The sequence below is a fragment of the Chenopodium album genome, chromosome 13, assembly GCF_948465745.1.
Source record: "Chenopodium album chromosome 13, dcCheAlbu1.1, whole genome shotgun sequence".
Classification (NCBI taxonomy): domain Eukaryota; kingdom Viridiplantae; phylum Streptophyta; class Magnoliopsida; order Caryophyllales; family Amaranthaceae; genus Chenopodium; species Chenopodium album.
This window is the reverse complement of record NC_137846.1, coordinates 48,457-74,204: the sequence shown is the minus strand read 5'-3', so window position 1 is coordinate 74,204 and position 25,748 is coordinate 48,457. Positions and strand designations below refer to the sequence as shown.

General features: G+C 33.8%; 1 protein-coding gene across 1 annotated transcript; it reads right to left on the bottom strand.

Annotated features, from left to right (window-relative positions):
• Window positions 1-1,925: 1,925 nt before the first annotated feature.
• On the bottom strand, window positions 1,926-23,813 carry LOC145575829 (RGS1-HXK1-interacting protein 1-like). The gene is made up of 8 exons (XM_081633625.1): window positions 23,567-23,813; window positions 23,358-23,424; window positions 17,021-17,098; window positions 14,270-14,322; window positions 10,500-10,636; window positions 10,350-10,414; window positions 9,802-9,860; window positions 1,926-3,018 (listed from the first exon to the last, which is right to left on the bottom strand). Exons 1-8 carry the CDS (start codon window positions 23,759-23,761, stop codon window positions 2,929-2,931), a joined length of 744 nt encoding a protein of 247 aa, XP_081489751.1. The 5' UTR covers window positions 23,762-23,813; the 3' UTR covers window positions 1,926-2,928.
• Between the last annotated feature and the right edge of the window lie 1,935 nt (window positions 23,814-25,748).

Sequence of the window (25,748 nt, the reverse complement as noted above, 5' to 3'; positions counted from 1 at the left end):
GTTCGCATGAGTTATTTCTTGCCCGGACCCTCAACTATCCAACTTGTATGCGGAAATCGGGTTGTTTTAAAATTCGAGTTAGGTCCATTTTAAAATATGTTTTGTTTACATAAGCTCTAATAAGTTTATGCTAGTTCAAATAATATCAATTTAGTGATTTCGAGTAGAATTATTTTCACCCCATGATTTAATAATTATGTTTTGGCGTCATGATACTTATAATAATCGGAGTAGCCTCTATTATGGTTTTATTCGATTATGATTTGCATTTAAACTATTAATATATTTGTCTTTGTTATAAATGATGATAAGATAATTATAAGTCAAACGAGCTAATGATCTGAAAATTTCATCATACACCTAGTCAAAATACAAGACTTATAAAACAACGGAAATAGCATTGTATACTATAAAGTACACAAGTAAAATAAGTTCACAATGATTTCTTCCTTTATTTAAGATATTGATATGTTATTTAGACTCCTTAATTTAAGTAATTGATTTATTATTTATATCATATTAATAGAATATTATTGGTTAATGAAAATTCATCTCTTTGTATAAAGAGAAATTGATTTTATAAAGACAGAGAAACAATAAATATTTTGAATTTTAAAGTGATACAATGTTATTAGAGAATTGTTCAAATAAATCTTTTAATAGAAAGATGTAAAGGATGAATTTGTTGTTACGAGAAAAGGAATTTTATAATATATTTTTTTCTGTTATTTCTGAGGTCGAAAAGGTTTTTTTTTTTTTTTTTTTCCTATATGTTTTTTACATAGATTAAAAATGTCTTTTGATTTAATATGTTTTTTACATTACACATTATGTTCTTTAAATTATGTAGATTAAAAATGTCTTTGGTTTTAATTATACAAAATATGTTATTTTTATTTGAATAATATGTTCGTTTGAAAACTAAGGGTTCGTTTGGCATTGCTGTGGTTTTCTGTTTTTTGGTTTTTTGTTTTTTAAAAGTATATGATATGTGTCCCATAATGAATCAAAAATTATATAAACTTATTAAAATCACGATAATTTTGAAAACTGACAACTGAAAAGTGGAAACACCTTTTTCTTGTTTCCTGTTTTTAGTTTTTGGTTTTCAAAAAAAAGGAAACTGAAAACCAAAACTGATACCAAACAAACCCTAAAATTTTAGGGTTTGTTTGGCATTGTTTTTTCTTTTCAGTTTTTTGTTTTTTTAAAACCAAAAACAGGAAATAAGAAAAAGGTGTTTTTACTTTTATGTTGTTAGTTTTCAAAATTATCATGATTTTAATAAGTTTGTCTAATTTTTATTTCATTATATGACAAATATTATATGAGTTTGAAAAAAAAAAAACCTAAAATAGAAAACCACGGCGATGCCAAAAGAATCTTTTAAGTTTTAAATTTTGAATTTATGGAATTTGAAAATGAAATATTGAATTATTTTATAAAGAAAATAATTTTTGATAAAGAAATTCTATACAACTGAATATTTTGATATAAATTGACATTAAAATAGGGGATAAAAATCAATTATTAATTATCTTTTCTGAAAGCTGTTTCTCACAAATTACTGTGTTCATGATGTTCTTTACAATAGCCTTCTTTGACATCCAACACCACATTCAATGCATCACTTCCAACCTGAACCTTCATGATAAGCGATGTTTGTGATGTACTCCGTATTTAAAAAATTATAAAATTTCTCTACATAATAAATTTTTTTAAAAAAAAGATAAACTAGCATTTTTTTTTATTATTATTATTTTACGGAAATCGAAAAGAGAGCATTAATACATGACTCCAAAATCAATAACAAAAACAACTGGGCACCGTCCCGAAATGAAAATTAAGAAACAAATAAAAGTTAAAACTTTTAAATTTCAAGATACCAAAGTTTAATACTTATAAAAAATAGTTTAATAGTAATATAGGAAAAATAATGATAATAATATTTTTATTTCATTTTTCAATGGGAGGTGTTAAATACCGCCATCTAAAATGATCAAAACCGTCAATATTTAGTGTGAATAGACAACCATGTCCTTAGTATTTCACTACTATCTTTCCTCTTGACACCAATCACTAACACCTTGACACCACCACCCTAATTGACGATTAACACCACCACCACCACACTGGCCGGCAACGATCACCGCCGCTGCCACCCAGACCGACGACCCACCACCTTCCCTACTTTTTTTTACTTTTATTTTTATTTCAGGCAACCGCGGTAACCAAAGCCCAAAATCAATTACCGTGTGTGGTAACCGAAGCCCAAAACCGATTACCGTGCGTGGTAACCGGAGCCCAAAACCGTGTTACCGTGCATGGTAACCGATATTGGGCTCGGTTACCATAGAATCGGTTAAGGTGCACGGTAACCGGAGCCCAAAATCAGTTGCCGTGCGTGGTAACCGGAGCCCAAAACCGATTCTATGGTAACCGAGCCCAATATCGGTTACCGAGCCCAGGGAAGGTGGTGGTTGTCATAGAGGGGGGTGTGGTGGGTCGTCGGTCAAATGGGGTTGTGGGTCGACGGGAGAATGAAGGGATAGTGAAGTAGTAAGGGTACGGTTGTCCATTCACACCAAATGTTGGCGGTGGTGATCATTTTTGTTGGCGGTGTTTAGCAATCCACTTTTCGATTCGGCAATTTTCCTTTCTAAATCCCTCCTAGGCTCCTAGTGATGAAGTTTGGAGCACGGACCAAACAAATACCAAATATTTCATATTGTAAATCAATGCTAAGTCTTGCTATGTAGTAAATAAGTAGTACACACCAGTTCAATGGCAAAAAAGTCAACTATCAATCCTTTCTTGACATTTATGGTCTAATGGTAGACGTGCACAAGTTAAAAACAACCTGAAACATCTTCCACCAATTTGCGTAGTGCCACTATCACAACTAATTAGTGATCAGCTCACAGCTTGTCAGACTGCAACTCCCATTTCAGTTATTTTGATCATCCTCTTTTCCATACTAGCTCTTTGCTGCTTAAGAAGTGAAGCCACTGAAGCAACCTGTTTAGCGGGAAGAAATGTAAATATGAATAGTACAGTTTCTAAACAAAGGAGCTGCAAAACATACCATATTCCATCTCAAATTCGTAGCAATAATCTCATGTACAATGTAGAAGAAAAGGAATTGTATTACAGCTACATTAAAATAACAATAACGTCAAAGCCTGATTTTAATAGATGTGGTTGGCTACATGAACCACACAATTTTATCTTCGGTCGTCATTGACATAAATCCTCCTCCATTCCCTCCTTGTGTCCCTTGGATTCTTTAAAAATCCCCACTACTCCAACTATGCTTTCCTAAATGGTGCATCTTCAGGTCACCTCACATGCCCAAATCAACATAACCAGACAACGGCTCTCCCTTACCCTAATCTCAATCCTACGTTCTTCCAAATATGTTATATTTTACATTCAACAACTTCATACAAGTACAGTATTTTTATACTTCATACGAGTATAAAGTATTTAATTAGTGGCAATACCAATTGACATTTTGAAGTTTCAATCCATAGAACCCACACCTAACACTTTTTATCAAAGTTTCCATCTCCCTAACAATCCATAGAACCAACACTTAACAATTTTATCCTTTTTATTTAATCTCTCATCTATAGGACTGCCATAAGATCAGTGTTGCTCTATGGTAAAGAATGTAGGGCTTCTAAGAGCAACTATAATGGTTGGCTAATTCTTTTAATAGCTTGGCATGCCACATCATCTTCTTAAGCTACAATAATTCTAGCTATTTGTTCCTCCAATGGTTAAGCTAGTTGTAAATTAATTTATTTTTAAATTAATAATAATTTTTATCTAATAAATATTTACCAAGCTAATTAGCTCCACAAAGCTAATTTGCTTGCCAAATCTAATCAACAAGATGTGCAACAATGGTAAAGCTACTAGCTTAAGATTTTTAATATTTGCAAACTAGTCCCTTTTATTCTAAAAAAAGCACATTAGAAAAAATAGAGGTTATAGAAAAACGCATGTAAAAATAGATGTGCAGGAACACTCTAAGAAAGTGGGTGTTACAAGCAATGCAAACAAACTAGAGGAAAATCACTTGTATTAGTTGGGCATATAACACGAAGACCATAGGGTGCACCGGTAAGAGTGAAAGATTAGAATCATCGAGAGGTTAAACGAGGTAAAAGGAGACCAAAAATCACTTGATTGGAAGAAGTTAGGAAGAATATGAAACATATGAATTTGCATGAGAATAAGGTATTTGATTGTAAGGGAAGATTTTTGTAGATGACTACGGGATAATTACGGTTGATTCATGTAACTGACCGGTCAATCTCACTTATGGAATAAAGCTTTTATTGATTGATTTCATCTCCCATCTCCTTCCCCACTCTCTTCTTCCTTATTCAAATACATATATTTTACTTCATATAATCAGCTAAAAAATGCTTGTTTGCAAATATCTCCCACGTTCCTTAGTCCATACGCCACCGAGATGAAAGAAGAAATTGTAAACAACAAAATATGATTTATCTTACTTACAGCAAGAAAAATAATAATTATCATGATTTTGAAGTCCCTATGTTGCACAAAAATGGATACAAGTTCAAAAGTTGGTACGGGGGATGGGACACGGCAAAATAAAAATTTCCAAAAAACGGGTACAGCATGGGAAAATAAAAATCATAATAAGTTTATTTAAAAAAATAATCAAAACATAACAACATTAAAGACTAAAATTACATCTAGAAAACAAAGAATAAAAAGAACAAAGCAACCTACTCACATTAGGAATTGAAATCAAGGAAAACAAAAAAAACAAAAAAAAACCACATCTCTGTTTAGGTCGTTTTATGTTTTCTCCACTTTTTTGTTCTCGGTTTTTAAAATTATCATGATTTTAATAAGCTTCACCAATTTTTGTTTTATATCACATCATTTTAGAAAACCAAAAATAGAAAACTATGGTGATACCTAAAAAAAAAAAAAAACAAATCAAACAAAACATATTAAAAGAAACAGAAAGCAAGAGAAAGAAGTAGATAACTCCACGGCCCGGAATGGTGGTTGGGCTACAGCAGTAGGTTCCCGCCTACTCTTTCGTCTTTGTAATTTAGGATTTAGGGTTTTCCAAATCGCAAAGGTAAGTAAAGAAGGGTTTTTGTTTAGGGTTAAGCTTCAGATTATATTAGGGGACGTCCAAAAAGTACCTTAGTCGTCCCCAAAATGTCCCCAAGTCACCTGAAAGTCGTACCAAAAAGGCTCCCGTACCATTTTCCAAGGGTACACCATGGGGACGTATCCTAAGCGTACCCGTAACCATTTTCGTCCCCCGTACGAAATCTGCATGGAGGAGGCATACCCGTGCTTTATAATTAATAATTTGAATCGGATTTGTGACTCTACATCGGAATCAATTGAATAACATTTAACAAAAATAACCAATGGAGATGCAATGCGCTTGATACATTCGCAAACAATCGCAATTATTTTATAAAGATCAATTTAAGAATCGCAATGTTGGATGTCACGGATCATCTCCCACACCAAAGATGGGTGTCATTTAGGTCACAAGGCAACAAGGCATAATCGTGGCTAGAGGGCTTGCCCATGGTGTCTAGCACCACACCTATAGAGCTTTAGTTAGTTCATGCCTTGAAATACTAATGAACACAAAATTTAAAGTAACACAATAGTGGGCCATTTAGGGCCCAAAGGAAATCCAGATGGGACAAAATTTAGGGGTTTATCGTATTTTGGGCCAAGGAAAACCATGGTGGTGTCGGATTTTCCGTGATGAGATCCCGAAATACAGGTTTTGGCAGCAGGTAGTCCGAAAAACGCGAGGAGCTTCTACAAGGTTCCGGGCAATGCTAAGAGGTTCTTTTGAAGGAGTATTCTAGAGAAGGTGTCTCTAGACTATTCAAAGAGTATCTTATACATGTTAGAAGTCTTCTACATATGTACATAAGTGTGTAATGTTCTACGGTTCTCTTTAAGGCTTAGCTGTATGTGGAAACCTCCATGTATGTAGTTCCTAAGGAGGTGAGTCAAGAACCCCCCTCCCCCCCCCCCCCCCCCAATTGAGGAGGTTAGGAATTTTCTAGATAGACCTTGTAAGTAGGACGAAACACTATAAATAGGCTATGAGGCTCATTTGTACAAACCAAGTTGAGAGTTCAATACAAAAGCATTCTTAAGCACTTGAGTTCTCTTGCAACTCAATCTCTTCCTTTCAACACTTAGAGAGTGTGAGGAAAACTAAGATACGAGGATGCTAAGAAAGTGTTGGGGCATGCTAAAAAGAGTGTTAGTTCGTGTGCTCAATAGTCTACAACTCTTAGTCGTAAATCCGGACTAAGGCACTAAGTGAGTGCTTAGTTCAACCAAGAGTCTTTGCTTAGCACTAAGGGGGCATGCTAGCAAGTACATGAAAGGATGTGCTGCATTAGGCACAACCACACAAGGAGTAGTGTCAAATGAGAAAGCTTGACTCGTCTTACGACGAAAGTAGGTGTCGTAGGGAGCGTAACTAAAACAAAGTAGTCAGCACGTGACATGGAGCTCACTTGAAACACAAATGACAAGCTTAAACAAGAAATTTAAACGTCGCTCAAACATAAGGTATCTCAAACACTAATAATATTTAGGAAAAATTGTTACACGCCTAAATAGGCCATTTTCTCAACAACTACGTGCTTAAAAGTTTTATAAAAAAGCTACTCCTAAATTGTTTCAGTGGCACTATCTATTTTTTTCGGTAACTAAATCAGGCAATTGGAGCCCACTTTTATTTTTCCCTTCTAAACTTTTGAAATAAAAGTTTAATAAAACCAAAATGGACCCCACTCTTTGGATTTTGTTGCAGGAAAACCAAAATGGGTAATGTCACTCTAACTTTAGAAATTTAGGGGTAGTTTTTTTTATAAAATTTCTAAGCGAGTATTTGCTAACAAAATGACTTATTAAAGGGGTAGTTTCTGACAATTTTTCATAATACTTATCAAGTTTAATACGGCTTGATTCGACTCATTTGCAGCCTAAATGTCATACTTGAATAAAATACATCATCAATTAAAAATGAATCAAATACTACCTCCATTCAAGAATAATTGACACATTTTGACTTTTGCACTATTCATATGCTAGCTTTAACTATTCTTTTGCACAAATCCATCAAAAACAAATGTTATCACATTAAAAGTTGTTAGATTAGTATTAATACAAAGTTTCATAATATCAATTTTTTTTTCTTTTGTAATTTTAATAATTTTTAATCATTTATATCATATTAAAGGTCAAACTAGTGCAAACAAATGTGTGAAGTTTGACTTTATTAAGAAACAACTCATCAATTTCATGTAATTTGCCCCAAAATTATAGTGCAAATGAAAAAACTTCCTTTTTATTCTTTATACTCTGTAATTTACTCTATTTTTTTTAATAATGCATTTTGACTTTTGACATTATTTATATACTTTAACCAACTTTTGTGATTTATAATAATTAAGAAAAAATTAAAATCATGTAAGATCCTCTTTAGATTTGTCTCGTTGTAAATTTCAAAATAACAACTTATAATATTTTTACTTGATGATAAATTAAATGTACTTGCTTATTCCTAATGGTTCGACTCACTTTCCTTTATGGATATTTACAAATTGACCTACTTTTACTTTATTAATAGTAAATCTATTTTACTCCCTTACCTATCTTTACCCCAAACAACCTTCACACTTTAACTCTTTCTTTGATTCTATCCACCTATTTTGTTACATTTACCTATCGTTGACTTCATTTGTTTTACTCTATCCATTTCAAAGTTTTCTAAAAACAAGAGTCTAATGAAAGTGAATCGGATTTTTGGAAGTGGGAGAATTATTAGGAGTTACTCATGCGCAAACGTAATGAAAGAAACATGTCAACAAAAAAACCAAAATAATATAAAGAAAGTAGCTAATTATTTTAATATTTTAATCTCGGAAATTTACACCAAATAAAAGAAATCAAGTACTCCCTCCATTTTTTTTTATTTGCACCACTTGTGTTTGCACGGAGTTTTAGGAGGATGAATTTGGTATAATATAATAATGTGAGTGGATGAATAATCTATTATGGTAAAAGTAATGTTGGGACCATAAAAGTAAAATGTGTGAGAGAGAGTAGTGGGGATCATGAGAGAGAAAAATGATAAATTATTTGAGTGGGGTTTAAAGTAAGATAGATAAATAATAAAATATAGTATAAAGTTACTATACATAGAAATGATGCAAAAAAAAAAAAAAAAAAAAAAAAAAAAAACATTCATAAAAGGAAAGTGATGCAAAAAAAAAAAAAATAAAAAAAAAATAAAATAAATAAATAAAGGGATTAATATAAAGAATTTTTAACAAAAACAAAATCAAATTACATGAGGAACGAATTTGATATGAGAGAAGAAGAGCAAAAAAGAAAGAAATTTTAGTGTAATATGTATTTGAATATAAACGTTAAAAAAAAAGAAAAAATCACAATTAAGCATTTTTAAATTTAACAGCAACATTCTAAGTAGTAATATTTTTAACAAAAATGTATGACATTCTTAATTTTATCTTGCAAAACATTCAACGCATTCACCTCAACAAACAAATCTTTGTTACAGTCATCATTTTAAAATAATCCTTCCTAAATGCCCTCCTATATGACCCATATAAGTGTTAGAAATGGTAATGCAATCGGATGATGGATTGGTTACCAATTACGATCCTCACTTGTGCTTCACCAGGCGGATGGATTAATACTTGATTGTTGGGTGTAATGCAATTCGCCCGTTAGACGCACGTATATTGCGTGAGGCCCAATAGGGTTACGGGTAGCTGTTTATGAGTTTTGACCTTTGGTTTTCGGTCCATACAAATACTAATCTTCTCATTATAATTGGGGAGACGCTTGGTACGAAATCTAAACACATAAACACAAACCTACCTTTTTTGATATCAAATAGTTCTCGAGCAATTCTAACCTTCGAGTTCGGGTACACGAGTTACGAAGTTCGTTGTATAAAACTTGGGGGTCGTGCGTCACTAGAATATTTGTACCGGTGATAGCGTATTTTGCTTCTAAGTCAGTGGGTACCAAACCACGGCACAACCAGCTTCTAAGTCAGTGGGTACCACCACGGCAAAACCGAAAGAGGACAGGTCTTTGATTTCGAATATGGCGAGTTTGTTCCAGGGAAGTTCTTGATTTGTCTATTATTATTATTCTGGGAATCACATGTATTTTTCCAACAATAACGTTACCTATAACTTTTTCTCTACAACTAATCCATATAACAATCTATATCTCCATTTCTTTTGAAATATACACCCAATGTACTTACAATACTTAGTAAAAATCCTTACCACCCATACATCCACATATCCAATGTTACTACATTCAATGTTCCCACATCCTCATTTGACTCCTTCCATGTACTAAAATTGGCACTCCACGTGCTCCTTTTTGGTCCAAATCATCCAACTTAGGCTAAACCTTAATATTCTAACTTTTGCCTTCTGCGCTCTAGCTTAGAATTATCCACTACTCTAGTAAAAAAAAATATCGTCTGCAAACAACACCATGGTATCTAATCTTGGATAGACCATGTTGATTCACTTCATCTAATACTGTTAAAGAACGTGTATAAGATATCCTAATAGTGATAGAAAGCAATATTCTAAAATTTAGACTACGCAGAATGAGGTTGATTTCAAGAATATGAAGTACAGTAACAAAACACCAAACTTTAAAAGTGGCATTTATGTTCAACATCAAATATATTTAGGGACTTGCCTCTGCTCGAAGTTGCAATGCCTCCCTCCCTGGAATCTCTCGTAGTAGCTTCACTACATCTGAAAAAGTAGTAATTAAAATATTAATTCATCAACCATTACACTAAACAAAATACCTTAATATTTTATGCACATGCAGATTTTGTTAAAAGTAAAAGGGAGAGGAGTGGCCGAGTGGGTGGTTCAAGGCTCAACAAGCCTAGCACACCTTTGGGGGGGGGGGGGGGAATATTAAGGTCATCCCACCTCCAAGCATGACCTCCACATTACAAGTTCAACTCCTTACCACATACCAAGAGGCCGAAGCCAAGGCTATATGTATATATATACCAACTTGAAAAGTAGTCAAGATACTAATACGTCTAAATCAAATAGCTAGTGGACGGAAGTTCCAGATAATGTAATGATACTAACACGGTAAAATTTAAGCACAACTAAATATAATGTTAAAGATACTAGCCAAAACTTATACAGCCAAATTTGTGTCAACATAGTTTGCATAAACAGCCCACTCATAAATTCGCACCACAAAATACAAAAAATATGCACCTGCTGCTTGAGTCTCAACATGATCCACAGATTTGGCTAGGTATCGAAGTTGTTTTCCAGCATTCCTACAAGGACGTTCTATATGAGAAATTGATATATAAGGGCTGCATAGGGGATACAAAACTACTACTCTGTATATTTAACAGTTACATTAGATCAGTCTGTCCGGTTGTCATCTCCTTTTCAGCAAGTGTTGCCCTTTCAAGCAATTTCCTGCTCTCCTTCTTCATTAAATCAACAGACAAATTCAGCATCTTTACATTTTTCTCAGCTTTTATAAACCGTGCCTGCATGTTTATACAAACAAATCAGTACTCCACTACAAAACTAAAACCCTGGCACATTATCAGTTTTCTAATTATAAGATCTTAATAAATAGGCCAAGAATTAAGATGACCTTAATCAATTCTCAAACCACGCATTTATGGCTTCTGAGAAAACTATCATGTGCTATTTCGGGACCCATTTTGGATGACAATATATAAGATTTGGGGCCTGTTCCGATTTCTGAAAACAACTGAAGTGAACTAAATAGAGCTGAAATGAATTGTTTATGAGAGAAGGAAATTAGGAACTGAACTGATCGGAGCTGAGCTAAGCTAAGCTGAACTGAAATTAAGCTCAACAAAACAGGCCCTAAGAATTGGAAAAATTAACAAGAAAGGTCTGAACTATTATTAGTCTTCTTTAAAAGGGGCCAACCACCCAACTATTTTGGGTAGTTCACACGCATGTACCCACCTGCTATTGTAGCTAAAATATGACGCGTGTATATCATGTGACCTTGAATTTACAACAACCAAAATTATCCCCTTTCTTTCTGATTTCAATAAAACCTCCCTCTAACATTGAAATTTCTTCTTCTTCTCTTAAAATTGTTGTAACTTTTTTAAACCTCAAATTTGTTGCATAAATCAATCCAATATGCGTAGTGGCAAGCAACAATTGTGTGGGTCATCTTCAAGATTATTAAGGATTATACTAAAAGTTAAATTATGTAATACGAATTTATGTAGTTATTAATTATCTACCAATTTATACGGTACATGAGCAAAATCTGCATTATGATGGATTAAATATTGCCACAACCACCCCACGTAACTACCAACCACCCACACAAGAAATATACCAACATCTTCCCGCAAAAATGACCACCAATGAAACCATCCATCTCCATAGCAAGTTTAAAACCCACCCACTCAACCACCACAAAGTCGTCACCAAGAAACTATCCATCAGCAACATCGCAATAATACACCACCATCAATAATCATTTCGAAGCAACCAAGGCACCAACTTACCCCTACAACAACCCACCTGCACATGCTAGTGAGGCCACCATAAAGCTGCCAACACAATAATCAATATACAGAAAATGAGTAGCCATCAATTGGCCAGGGTTGCACAACAGAGAAAACGTTAGTTGCCAGGTGGCTTGAGTGTTGTGGATGGGAAGTAGTGCAGAGAGAGAAAGAATGGGAGTTAGAAGAAAATGGTGGTGGTGGTGGAAAGTCAAGTGGTAGACCGGTGGTTATGTTGTGGAGACTAGGAGGACGGAGTTGTGGTGGTTATGGCATAATAGGGCAAAAATTGAGAATATTTTTTTAATTAAAAATTTTACCCAGTTGATCAGGTAACAAGTCACACTCTTTTGAGAAAACATAGGAGTAGTTGGGTCTGTCCAAAGATAATTAATAGGTTGGCCCTTTTAAAGAAGACCGGTGATAGTTGGGACCATTCTTGTTAATTTTTCCTTAAGTATTTAGATCATAAAATTATGGATTTAAAATACTGATGTCGCAGAGGAGGTCCACACATACACATCCCAACCCAAATGCTTCCTCCAATAAATAAATTTAAACTTTTACACTATTCAAAATTCATCTTTTTTTTTTTACCATCAATTATGCTTTATTTGCAAAGAAAAACATAATCACGTAGGTCATGGATCTTGTAAGATTCATTTTGCTATATACTTTCAAAATATCAATTAGTGTAATTTTTTATTATAGATTATTAAAGACATTAATAGTTAAAGTTGGGTATTATAAAGAAGGAAATTCTACATGTCGCAACATTTGCGAAAAGGAGAGTAAATCAAAGGCCATTTCTGAAAGACACCTAACCTTTCACCATGTTGGTGGGATCCCCCTAGCTCATTTGAATAAAAGAAAATCAAGGTAGATTCTACATGTATGCTTTTCATAATACCAACTTCCATAAAAACACACAATTGCCTCAATCACCATTTGAAAATAAGAAAATGTTTAGCCATTCACATTGACGGTCTCATAGAATTGTACTTCCTTTGTATGTTGCTCAAACTCGGTTATGGGTGTTGCGTCCGAGAAGGAATTAAAGAATTTGACAATCTATTCCAAAACTTTGGCCGATATGTAGAATATCAGCAAAAGAGTGTCTAAACAATATGATATAAAGTGCCTGAAAATTTTCCTATTCATAAAATAATATAATTAGTTGCCAAAAAATAAAATAAATTAAAAAGGGTGCGCATTTAATAGGTTCTAGTTTAGTTAAGGGCAAAGTTGTTAAGTGTATATTTTAATTCTAATGAATATTATCTTTGGCAAGAAAAAAACAAAAGACCAAATTAAAAGTGATGGCAACATCACGTTGGAGACGGGGAGAGTTCAGAGTTTTAATAATTACATTAAAGACTAGTCAACATTTTACAATAGACAACATACCAAAAAGAAAAGCAAATTTAATGCTTCATGTTTCTCTCCATCATTTTGCCTCTCATGAAGCATCACCGAGACTAAATCCACTTTAACGGTGTCCTTACTCCTAAGATATTGAGGTGGATTGTGAGATATTGGGCACATAGGGTCATAGCAAGTTATTAAAAAAGTTACCTTCCTAAAAAATCAAGACACAAAGGCCCCATGGACATTGTTGTCACTTCCACTAATCAAGATGTATTGCAAGTTAAAAAGGAAAGGAAAGGCATCTTTGGAGTTTGGGACAAATAATTAAGGAAAAAGCTTGGAGAAATTTGCTAGGTGATTTTATATGGCTACTTTTAAAAGTTTAAGATCAATCATTGAATCAATTGGACAATATGGTCATGAATTAGAACCACCAAAGTATGCATGAGATCAGAGTTCCTTTCTTTAAGAAAGAAGTAGATGACACTAACTAGCAAATGGAGAAGCAATTAAATAAATTAAAAAATAAAAAAAAGTTTAATTTTATTTTATGTGATGGGTGGCATAATGCGATTTCCTAAAAGGATATTGTAATCTTTCTTGTACTCTCCAAGGGGTCTATGGTTGGGAAATCCACAAATGTTTCAATAATTGTGAAAAATGCAACATTATTGCTTCATATGAAATAGAAGATGTGGTCGAGGAAGTAGGAGAGGCAAATGTTGTTCAAGTGGTCACGTTACGGATATCAAACTATGTTAAAACCAGTATAAAATAGAAATCTTCTCCTTAATTTTTTATTCCTAGATAAACCTTTTATGTATGTATCATTCTTTGATTCCATAAATTGTAAGAAAGTTATTAAAAGTTCAAAAGAACTTATCTTTATTAGACTTTATGTGTCGCACATTACATTGATTTAAATCATATCCTTCTTGTGAGCAAGATGAGAAATTTTCTCACGACAAAGAAAAAAGATAATATCTATTACTAAAGCAAAAAGACAACATGAGGAAGATGGTTAGGGTTCATGATGGAGAGAAAATAAGCCTCCAATGGGCTACATTTATTAAGTCATATACGAAGTATATGGCAAGGAAGCCATTTCCAACACTTTTTCAATTAAGGCCAAGAACTATTAAAAGTCTTTGTGAATTCACTAATAAATGGTGGGATTGTCAACTACATCATCTTTTGCATGTAATCGGACATCTAAATTTGGAAATCCATTAAGTTAACTAAAATGATTACCTCTTCACTTTGAAATCGACCCACAGTATGGCGAAGCAAGAACCTTCTGGGACCTGAAAGCACCAAAGAATCATGAAAAACAAAAGGTCAGGAATAGCAAAAGTTAATTCATCTTATAACCAAATTGACAAAATAAAAAATAAAAAAAAAAAACATTTCAGAATACCTATAAAAAAAATGAAGACCAAAAAAAGGATACCAAGTTACATATTCATGTTTCATAGTGTGCCTTTTTAAGTTTAGAACTAACAACTAGATGCAACACCAAACTAGTTGTACACAACATATTTGTAAGTAAATAAATCCTCCCATTCAAAATCCAAGATAAAATTACGAAAGAACAAATGACTAATAAGAACTCAATATAAGCTATAAATGACCTTAAAGTGCCCAAACAATTTACAAAATTTTATTAAAGTTACAATTAAAAAGATACTAAACCAGCTCCTTGTATCCCTAAGAAGCCAGCAAATATCCTGTGAATTTCTACTCACAAAGTCACAATCAAAGCAAAAACATAACTTATGGTAAATATAGAATTCTCAGCCTATTCTTCAAAGTTTATGATCCTGCCAATTACGAATAAAAGAAAAAACGCCACTATTTATCTTTTCTTTAACACCAACTCATCCTTTTATAGCATTATCTTCATTCAAATTCATTTTCTTGATTTGACTTTTTTACCCCCTAAACATATTATCAGTAATCCACGCATTCCCTTACAAGTACTCTAGTTAGTAGTCATTTGGCCTCTGCATTCTAGTGCATTGCCATGACATCCAAAGAGAACTTAAATAAGAGTGGGATAATTGTATTTTTTAAAAGGGATACATATAGAAGTCTTGCAATTCATGTCCTTAACCCATTCAAAGTCGAGGAAATATAAAAATTGCTGACATGTGTTGGGATCAACATTGACAAGCATACACATGCTACTAATAGGACATGTTCATCATCATATGCTAGTTAGCTTCTTCTTATTTCTTCACTCTTCTCACCATTTAATTCTTCCTCTCTTATTTCCTCTATCAATCACAATACTCAAACAAATGTTGACAAAGGCCTGTAAATTTAAATTATAGGTGAATTCAAAGAAAAACAAGAGCTTAAATGACTTTCTCCCTCACACAAGTATCAAACATGATTATATAAGCTACTAAAGTATAGGCCATTGCAACCAATCAAAAATTATACTTAATACAAAATTAAGGAAATTTTACATTTAACCACCTTTTTAGTCCTCTTTTTTTTTTCTTTCTTTTTTTTTTTTTTTTTTTGCAAATAACCACCTTATTAAAAAAAATGTTGTAAAAGACCACCATTTTTAAAAATATGTTGCAATTTACCACCTATTGCCAGAAAGTAGATACTTGACCAACTACTCTGGCGTTGACTCAGTCCACGTGACATTTAATGAGCCCTAATACCCCCCCCCCTCCTTTTTTTCTTTCCTTTTCCCTTTCAATTTCCCTCTTCTCCTCTCCTGGTTCCTCTTTCTTCCTCGCATTTAATCTTCTCGACAATGGCAGAGTAGACTTGACAGGTGATTTATTGCATTTGGTTGAAATAATTGCTGCATAATCCAAATAAGGTAAAAGAAATTGATTTTTCATCTTCCATTTTCACTGGGTCTCCAATTTTCGCCAAATTACATCACTGTTCTCTCGACAATTGTATTGTCATCAATGGTTAAAGGTACAAGAGGCAAGCGTAAGGCTCAATTTGAAGGGGGGACCAAATAGGAGATTGTTCACATTCCAAGGTCAGTGTTTTTTTAAAAATAATTGTATATTGTACTTTGAGTTGTGTAGGGGAATAAAGAATTGGAAATTGTTAATCCCTAATTAATTAAGTAATTAACCAAGGATTATTGTACATGACGGCGTTGACTCATCTTTGTCCATTCTCTCATGGTATACACATACAAGTTGTACCACCCATCACAGTGAGGAGATTCACTCACGTGCCACATGACTGGTCAACGCGGAAGAATGGTCAAATATCCACTTTCCGACAGTAGGTGGTAAGTTGCAACATATTTTTAAAAAATGGTGGTCTTTTACAACATTTTTTTAATAAGGTGGTTATTTGCAAAAATCAAGATTAAAAAGGTAGTTAAATGCAAAATTTCCTAACATTAAATAATGACTAAATACAAGTTCATCTTCGAGATACACCATTATTGTTTATCACATGGCATTTTCGTAAATAAACTGATAACTTTTTCAACAAAAACGGGCCCTACAGTGATGATGACAGGATAAAGTTGCTGATTTATTTACCAAAATGCCATGTAATAAACACTTTTTGTTTATCCCAAAGATAACTAGGGCTTCCTCTTAAATAATGATCAATAATAAAAATAATTCCACATGATTATATAAGGGACAATTATATACTTTGACACATTTCATTTAGGCATGTTTGCCAACGCATAATTTCAAATGTAAATATCTTTAATTCCATATTGGTAAAAAACAAAAAAATTTGATATTTGAAAACTAAACGTTCAGACGGAGCTAACAAGACCCCACATGACTATATTTTTATCCAACACTAAATCACAAAACAAAGTCAAAGTAAGCTATGTGAATAGTGCACAAAGTCAAAACGTATCAAATAAAAAAAAAAACGAATATATATAAAAAAAACTTGCAACAAGATTTTCAAGGGTCCTTTCCTACAACCTATAAAAAATTTCTAACTTCTCAATCATGAAAGACAAATAAAAGGAGAGGTGAAGAATCATACCCCTGATAAAGAGAAAACTGGCAGCCAAACCAAGGCCTACAGTCATAGTTGGGTTTTGTAACCCAATGGCCAACCCATCTATTTGACAAAATTAGCAAATGAAGTACGTAAGGGTTAAACCAGAGCATCAAGCAATTGACATAATACAAAGTAATGGAGACTAACTAGGTCATAGGCCACTTTCTTTAAAGGTAAGCAATCTTAAAAGTACACATGAGATCAAAGGAATAATGGCATAAAATATAGAGGTGAAGGGTCACAGAAAACACCATCATCAGGGAAAATGTACCATGAACAAGACATACCACATATACAAAATACTACAACCATACAAGAAATTTGAACCACTCCTCCTTAGCAAGTCTAAAGCCTCATTCTAAAATCGCACTCAAATTCATGAAAAAATTTACTTCATATTGGAGAAGTCATGAGAAAAGCAAGGAAGCATATGGGAACATACAATCTGGGAAAGGAAAGGGGAAACCTTAACTATTGCATGGATATCATATGACTCATATCTGCATCCATATTGCAGCAATGACTGATCACTAATCACATGGCTTTGCAACTGAAGTAATTACTTGCCTAACATTATTTACCAGCCTAATGTGCAATTAGGGTCTAGTAGGAGACCCGCCCCATCCCCGGCCGCGGGGCGGGGATGGGTCTAAAATCCCATACCCGCCATGGGTGATCGGGTGGGGGTGGATTTTAAGTAATACCCGCCCCGCTTGACCCGACCCATACCCGCATTATACCCGACCTATATGTACATAATAACATACTTTGTATATATATACAACAAAAAAAAAAAGTTACTGACTTAACTAATGAAGTTTCTAGACCTCCCGAGGAGAGAGAAAAAAAAAAAAAAAAAAAAAAAAAAAAAAAAAAAAACCACCCTTATTCGGTCATTCTCAACCCTAGGCCCTAGCCAACACTACTCTCTCCTCTCACCTTACTTCCTCTCAAGATCTAATCAATCACCACCTCTGAATCTCTCGCTGAGTTGTACGCCGGTCAACTCTCCGACCAAAATCTGATGTGCACTTCTTCCTATTCGGTACTCTCTCAGTCTAGTCTCTCTAACTCTGTCTCTGTTTTTTTTCCCCTAATTATTTTGATGAAAAATAAGTTGACTTATCAACTAAGAAATTAAGAAGCCATTTAGATTTTGGATGCTTAAAACTACAAGTTTGATTTTGTATGAGTTTAATTACTTGTTTTTTTGATGAAAAATAATTTGACTAATCAACTGAATAATTTGCTATGATGTTTAATTACTTGTTTATTTGAGCTGCATGATATAATTGATATTGATATGAATGATCTGCTCTAGAAGTCGAGATAAACTGCAACATTTAGAAAATTATATTTCATGTCTATTTGTATTTTATTTTGTGAAGAAAAAACCCCAACTGAATAATTTGTATTTGTATTCGTTCTATTCTGTCTACTATTAACTTGAGGTGTATGGGAAATTGGGAGAGGTTCAAGGAATCAAGGGTTGTATTCATTATATTTCATTACTTGAGGAGTGTATGGCCTATTGGGGAATTAGATAGAAAAGTTTGGACCAACTACTTTCCTGATTTTATTTGTAACCTTGCTAGTAGAGATGTTTTGTTAAGTAATGTGTAGTTGTTCCTTTGGAAACGTCCTTCAAAAAAAATATGATAGGTTATCACTTCAAATAGTAATACTAAAGTAATGTGTAGTACACTAAAGGATTATGTGATGACTTGTTGAAAGTAGTAGTTTGTTCATGAATTGACCAATACATTACTACAATTTTTTTAGGGGAGAATGGCATCAAAGAATGACAATAATTCTAGTGTTCCCACTTCAGCTAGTAATACTCCAATTACATTGGATGATGATGAAAGTCATGTGGAGACTAATTCTGATCCTTCTGTCCTACCAATAACTAGTAGGCATGGGTCTGACTTTAAGAGAAAGAGGGTTGGTGATGCGGTAAAAGCTTAACGCAACCATTGCTTCAAGCTACTTGCTGGTGGGTCAAAAGCAGGAACTACTCATTTGAAAGATCATTTAAAAATATGTCTAAAGAGAAACAAGATTGTTCGGTACAAAAAAAAACTTAATGATAAGAATGACACGATGACATTGGCTCCTTATGAATTCCACCAGGAAGATGGAAGAAGAGACTTGGCGGAGATGATTATTTTGCATGAGTATCCAATTAGCATGGTTGAGCGTATAGGTTTTAGAAAATATAGCAAGACACTCCAACCTAGATTTAAAGTGCCATCTCGCAACACAACTAGAAAAGATATTATGAAAAGATATGAGCTTGAGAAGGAGAATGTTGCAACCTTGTTGAGGAAAGCAAAGGGTAAGATTGCCTTAACTACTGACATGTGGACCGCTGACAACTGGAGAAAAGGTTATATGGCGGTCACCTCACATTTTATTGATAATACATGGAAGTTGCAAAGTCGGATCATAAGGTATCGTTTTCTAGTTACTTAAAACTTGTTTAATTTTTTGGTTGCCTTTGTATTGTTATAGTTTTTTGTGTGAGATTTAAATGAAAACATACCTTTATATTGTAGATACCTAGAAAATATCATAGTAATTATAAGTGATGATGATAGATTTTTATATGTCAATTTCATTGGTTTTGATAGGTTTTTATATGTCCCTGCCCCTCATACTGCCGAGGTTCTTGCTGATACATTGAAAGAAAGCATTCAATCATGGAATTTGATCTTAGGTTGTCTACTATAACTGTGGATAATTGTTTGACTAATGATGCAATGATGGAAATTTTGAAAGGAGTGTTTCCATATAGCTCACTTTTATTACGAGGTGATTTTTTTCATATGTGTTGTTGTGCTCACATATTAAATTTGATTGTTCAAGATGGTTTAAGTGCTGTGGTATCAAATGGTGTTCAAAGAATTAGGGATAGTGTTGTGTTTTGGACTGCTTCTGATAAGAGAGTACAAAAGTTTGAACAAGTGGCTAAGCAAATAGCTCCCGAGTGTACTAGAAAGTTAGCTCTTGATTGCAAAACTCAATGGAATTCTACTTATGAAATGCTTTCTATTGCTATTTGTTATAGAGGTGTTTGTTGTTTTAAGTGCTCGAAATAATTTATATAAGAATCCATCTACCCCCCCCGGAAGATTGGGAAAAAGTTGAGAAAATATGTGAACATAAGTGTTTAGCAAAACTACCCTTAACTTTTCAGGAACAAATTACCCTACGGCCAATCTTTATTTTCCTAAAATTTGTGCTTTGAGAATTGTTATTCTGGTTGGCTTTTATCTCCTCATGATTATGTAAGGAAAATGGCTGACATTATGTTACAAAAATATAACAAATATTAGGCTAATGTAAATGGTTTAATGGGAGTGGCAACAATATTAGATCCTAGATACAAAATGGCTCTTATTCGGTTTTATTTTGCAAAAAAAATTTATGAGCATGACTTTGAAATTGAGGTCGGTAGAATTAGTGATCTTCTACGAAGATTGGTCGAAAAATATGGGTCTAAGATTGGTAAAACTCAAGGTAGTAGTAGCCAAGAACCTTTTGATTAGGGTAGTAGCAGCAAAGCCAATGAAGAGGCCTTTATGCAAAAATTTGCAGAATTTTTGCAACAAGATAAGGACCCAAGTCATGAAATTTCTGAATTGGATAAGTATTTAGATGCTGCTAATGTTCCTCTAGTCCAAGATTTTGATATTCTTAATCGGTGGAAAACAAATGGAGGCACATATCCCATTCTTCAGCAAATAGCACGAGATATTGAGCATTCCTGTTTCTACTGTTGCATCGGAGTCCGTATTTAGCACAAGTGGTCGGGTTCTTAATCCTTATCGTAGTCGGCTTTTACCGAAAGCAGTCGAAGCTTTGATGTATACTCAAAATTAGATATGGGCTACTCTTAAAGGTCGATAGCTAAAATAACATTTTATTTAACTAATATTATTATTATTATTATATTATTATTAATTAAGTCACATTGTATTTGCAGATTGTGGAGAATTCGAGGATGATGAATATGCTAAATTAGTGGGAGAATTAGAGGAAGAATTTGAAACATGGGATATCGATTCCGAAACAAGTGGAGTTTGCACCGAATAATTTAAGGCCTAATGGATTACTTATAATATATTTAAATATTTGTAGACTTGTAGTATTTTTAATATTTGGACTTTGGATAATTTGGGATTACTGATTTTTTTCTTCAATATGTTAAGTATGTACTACTTTCTTTTTATTTGAGCTGTAGGGCTGAGTGTAGTACAGAATTTTTTTTTTTTTTTTTTGGAATAGATTTAAATATATTATTTGTGGTGGATTTCAAGTGGGGATTTGGTGGGGATGGGGCGGGGATTATGTGGGGCTGAGACGGGGATGGATATCCACATGGGGATGGGGCGGGGGTGGTTTTGAAGTTAGACCCGCCGGGCGGGGATGGGGACAAATTCCAAACACGCCGTGGGGATGGGGGTGGGGGTGGGGATGGGGATGAAAATGGGAGGCGGGGATGGGGATGGGAATGCCAAAACCCGCCCCGCCCCGCCTCGTTGACATCCCTATGTGCAATACACTTTATGTCACGTCAACAGCGACCTCTAGCCTCATGACTCCCTCAAGAGCTCACCCCACACCCCCACATGGCACTTGCCTTGGGACTCCATTAAATACCCAATCCACAACTAGAGCTATCAATTCGGGTAAACGGGTCGAGTTTGGGTCGGATAAGTGTGGGCCGGGTGAACCCGGGTTAATGTCGTAACCTATACGGGTTGGGTTTTGCTTGAGTCGGGTCACATCGGGTCATACATCTTATCGGGTCTGGGTCGAGTTTAGGTCGGGTCATAACAGGTCGAATTACATTTAGGTCGGATGAATGGTGAATAATAGGTCGAGTGCAATTCGGGTTTCCAAAGGTTAGAATGAGTTTGGGTCATTCTCGAGTTCGGTTCAAGTCCACAATTTACGGGTTATATCAGGTCATTTCCAACTCGGGTCATTCTAGGGTTCAAGTCAAGTTCGTTCAAGTCAATAATTTACGGGTTACAATCACGTGGGGTCATTTCGAAGTCGGGTCATGTTCGGGTCTCAAATATTGGGTTAATCTGAGTTTCGGGTTGATTTTAGGTCGGCTCATATCGGGTTATGATGTTCACATTATCAATTTCTTCTTTATTGTAATAGAAATAATTTCAGATAAGTTTGAATTCGAGCTAATTAGTTCAAATAAGTTTAGATAATATATACATAATAAGTGACACGTAACTGTATAACTATACTTTGATCAATATTAATAAGGTTGTCTAAATTGAATTTAAGGTGATTTATTTGAAATCAGGTTAAGTCAATTACAGGTTAGATTGGGTTCGAAATAAGTCAGGAACAATTTGGGTTGGGTCAACAACATGCCGAGTTGATTTCAGGTCGGGTTAGTAACAGATCGAGTAAAATTCGGGTTGGGTTAAGTTCGGGTCAATTTAATAACAGGTCCGATTAAATTAGGGTCAAGTTAGTGGCAAGTCGGGTTTAATTTGGGTTTTGACGGGTTAGGGTCAATCTCGGTTCAGGTCGATTCAGGTCAATAATTTATGGGTTATATTCAGGTCCGGTCATCTCTAGATCGGTTCATGTTCGGGTTTGGGTCTCAAATACTTGGGTTAACTCGGGTCTAGGGTTGGTTTCAAATCGGGTCATATCGGGTTCGGGTCACCATTTTTTCGGGTTCAAACAGGTCTTAAACACTTCGAAAAGGTACACAATATTAATTAAAAAAAACTTTTACAATTCACTTTATGTGGTTACTAGTGCACGTATTCAACACATGGATAAGAGACTATAGTCTATAAGGCCCTAAACAGGTTCCTTTAACCGGTACCAGTTAAATTTCTTTATGCCCCTATCTAATAGCAAGAACAACCCTCAAACATTTTACTAAGGCTCTTTTTGGTCAAAGGGATTTGAGTGGAAAAGAAACGAAAGGAAAAGGTTTTAATATGTTTCCATCTTTGGTTGGATGAATGGAAAGCCTCTTTATAAATTTTCAGCTATTCTTTCCTCCTAAAATTGGAGGAATTCGACTGGAAAGAGAAAATAAAAGCATATTTCCTTTCTCTTCCCTTCATTACATTTCATTAACCAAACATTGGAAATAAAATCTCTTTCTTTCCCCTTATCTTCCTTTCTTTTCCCCTCCTTTCCTTTCTCTTCTTTTCCTTTACTAACAATGAACCAAACAAAGCCTAAGACTAGACAATAATAGGAAATGGCATACATAATAAGGTCAAAAAAGCTCAAATGTATTTAGGACAGAGATTATGTTAGTTACCTTTAAACTTTTTGAATAGAACATCTTCACAGTTGAAAATTCGGAGCCTAATTTCGGGAATAATATCCTGCAATCCCAATCCCAAAACACATCACTAACTAGACAAAAACATTTTCTCTAAATTAATGGGATCAGAATACTCCAAAACTAGGGCAAAATGTCAATCGCCATATTCAGGCATAAGATGATAGACTAGACATAAATCCGACCTGCAAACCACGAAGTCGAGTAGACGAATCGTGATGAAGAGAGCGCGCTGAGCGAATAGCAGCATCTGTTGATTCAGTGAATGAGCGAGGCAAATCGTCTGAAATGTACGAGTGCCATGGTTTTGGCGTCTGCTGAGTCTGATCATGCCCTTTTGCCACGGCGTCTGCTGAACTTCCCTCAACCTCCTTCTCCATGAGTTAAACTGAAGGATCGTCGATTAATAGGGATTTGACGGGGAAAAAAAGTAGAAATTTAAGGGACAACCCTTTTTCCAAGGTTTTTATTTTTTTTTTTTTTTTGGAAATTTTGTAAAAAACTTCTAATTAAAGCGCGTATTTTGAAAACAACTGCCTATTAAAGATTTATTTTAAAAAAACTAGCACAAAATTGTAAAAACTCTAATAATTCCAACTAGAATATTCGGTATGTAAGTTTCACTTTTTACCTTTACTCCTAAAATTACCGTCTAAATTGACTAAATTACCCTTTATAAAAGTAAAAAGTGAGACTCAAATGCCGAAAATTCTAACCAAAATTGTTAGAGTGGTAGTTCTATTTAAACTTTTTACAACTTTGTGGTAATTCTTTTAAAAAAATTTTAATAGGTAGTTGTTTTCAAAACACGTGCTTTGATTTGTTGAAAAAATTTCCTTTTTTTTAACAGCAGTAAAAAAGAGATTAATTGTAGTCTGGTAGAGCCGTAAAGGTGATTATTGATAAACGTGGCTTTGCGGCCGAAAATTCAGCCCATTCCTCGGCTTGGGCCAAACTTCAGACAGAAAATTATGTGCCCAAACTAGCCTAATTATTTATGGCTAGACCCTATGGTAGGGAACTATCCCTACACCCCCACAAAACGCAGCCTACCACTACTCCCCACAATACACCCCACTAGGCCACTATCCTAATTAAAAAAGCTGTCAGTAACCTCCCTTACCCCACACAAAAACAAAACAAAACAAAAAAAAAAAATTAAAAACTGTTATTTCCTCTCGATCTCTCTTCATTTTCTCTTTCATCTAAAGCTCTAAAACTTCAACAATGGCAAACATCACAGACGAAATCAAAAATTGAAACAAATTTCACCCAAAAAAAAAACAAGCGAAAACCAAAAGAGTAAATATTAATGTTCATGTTTATAGCAAAATAAATAAATAAATATAAATACAAACCCTAATTTTTTGAGAATTTGTTTGTGATTGTGTTATGGGAAACAAATTGATAGTTCAATCGCTGAAAATGTATCAATGTAAGAGTTTATGTTAATTATTGATCAATTTCAAAGTGACTATATCGAATAATTAGTTATATTAACATCTACTTCCTTCAATTTAATTTTCAGTTCGGAAAAATCTGTTTCAGAGAAGAAAAACAACGATTCTTCAGAAATGTAAGTATATATTTACTCAAATTTTTAAATTTACAAATATTTCTTCAAAAAAATTATTAATAAATAAATATATAATGTAAAAACAGTGATGATGATAAAACACCTCTACATAAAATTAGAAAAAATACAAAATAAAATAAAATACATGAACAAAAATGTCTTATTGTAGATCCAACACTTTTAAAAGATATACAAGCGTCGAGTGTTGCACTTGAAAAAATAATATCTCGGATGCATAGGTAAAATGAACAATTACAAAGCACTATATGTTCATTTACATATAATAAAATTATTCACATGTTTACCTATAATTACATGTTAATACGTGTTCATTAACATATTCTAATTTGATTTTTTTTTTAAATATGTACTAATGATTTGTATAAAATATTATGAATGCATACAAAACTTGAAATGTTTATTTAATAGTTTATATATGCGCTTTTACATTTATTAATATGTTCATTATTTTTAAATATGATGAACATTTCTACATACATTTATGAACATTTATAAAATGCATAACAAACAAAGCTTGATTGTAATTTTTATACCGTTTTAAGTGAAAAGGAGATGATATACCTACAACTCAAGGCACACTTTTTTTTTAAAAAACAAACTTAAGACACATTCATACATAATAAAAAAGTATGTTCAAATATAAATAACTAAATGTTCATAAATATAACGCTTAGTTATACTTATACATTCTTATCATAAAATAAAGGAAGTATATATAAACCATCAATTTGATATGTCTACTTTACATGGTGTTTTACCTCCGTCCCTTG

Bases quoted from the DNA above. Each gene is read 5' to 3' on its own strand.
- LOC145575829 (XM_081633625.1), bottom strand. From the start codon at position 23,761: ATGGAGAAGGAGGTTGAGGGAAGTTCAGCAGACGCCGTGGCAAAAGGG. The intron at 23,425-23,566 runs GTCGGATTTATG...TTGGGATTGCAG, and splicing joins CTCGACTTCGTGGTTTGCAG to GATATTATTCCCGAAATTAG. The intron at 10,415-10,499 runs GTAACTGTTAAA...ACGTCCTTGTAG, and splicing joins ACCGGACAGACTGATCTAAT to GAATGCTGGAAAACAACTTC.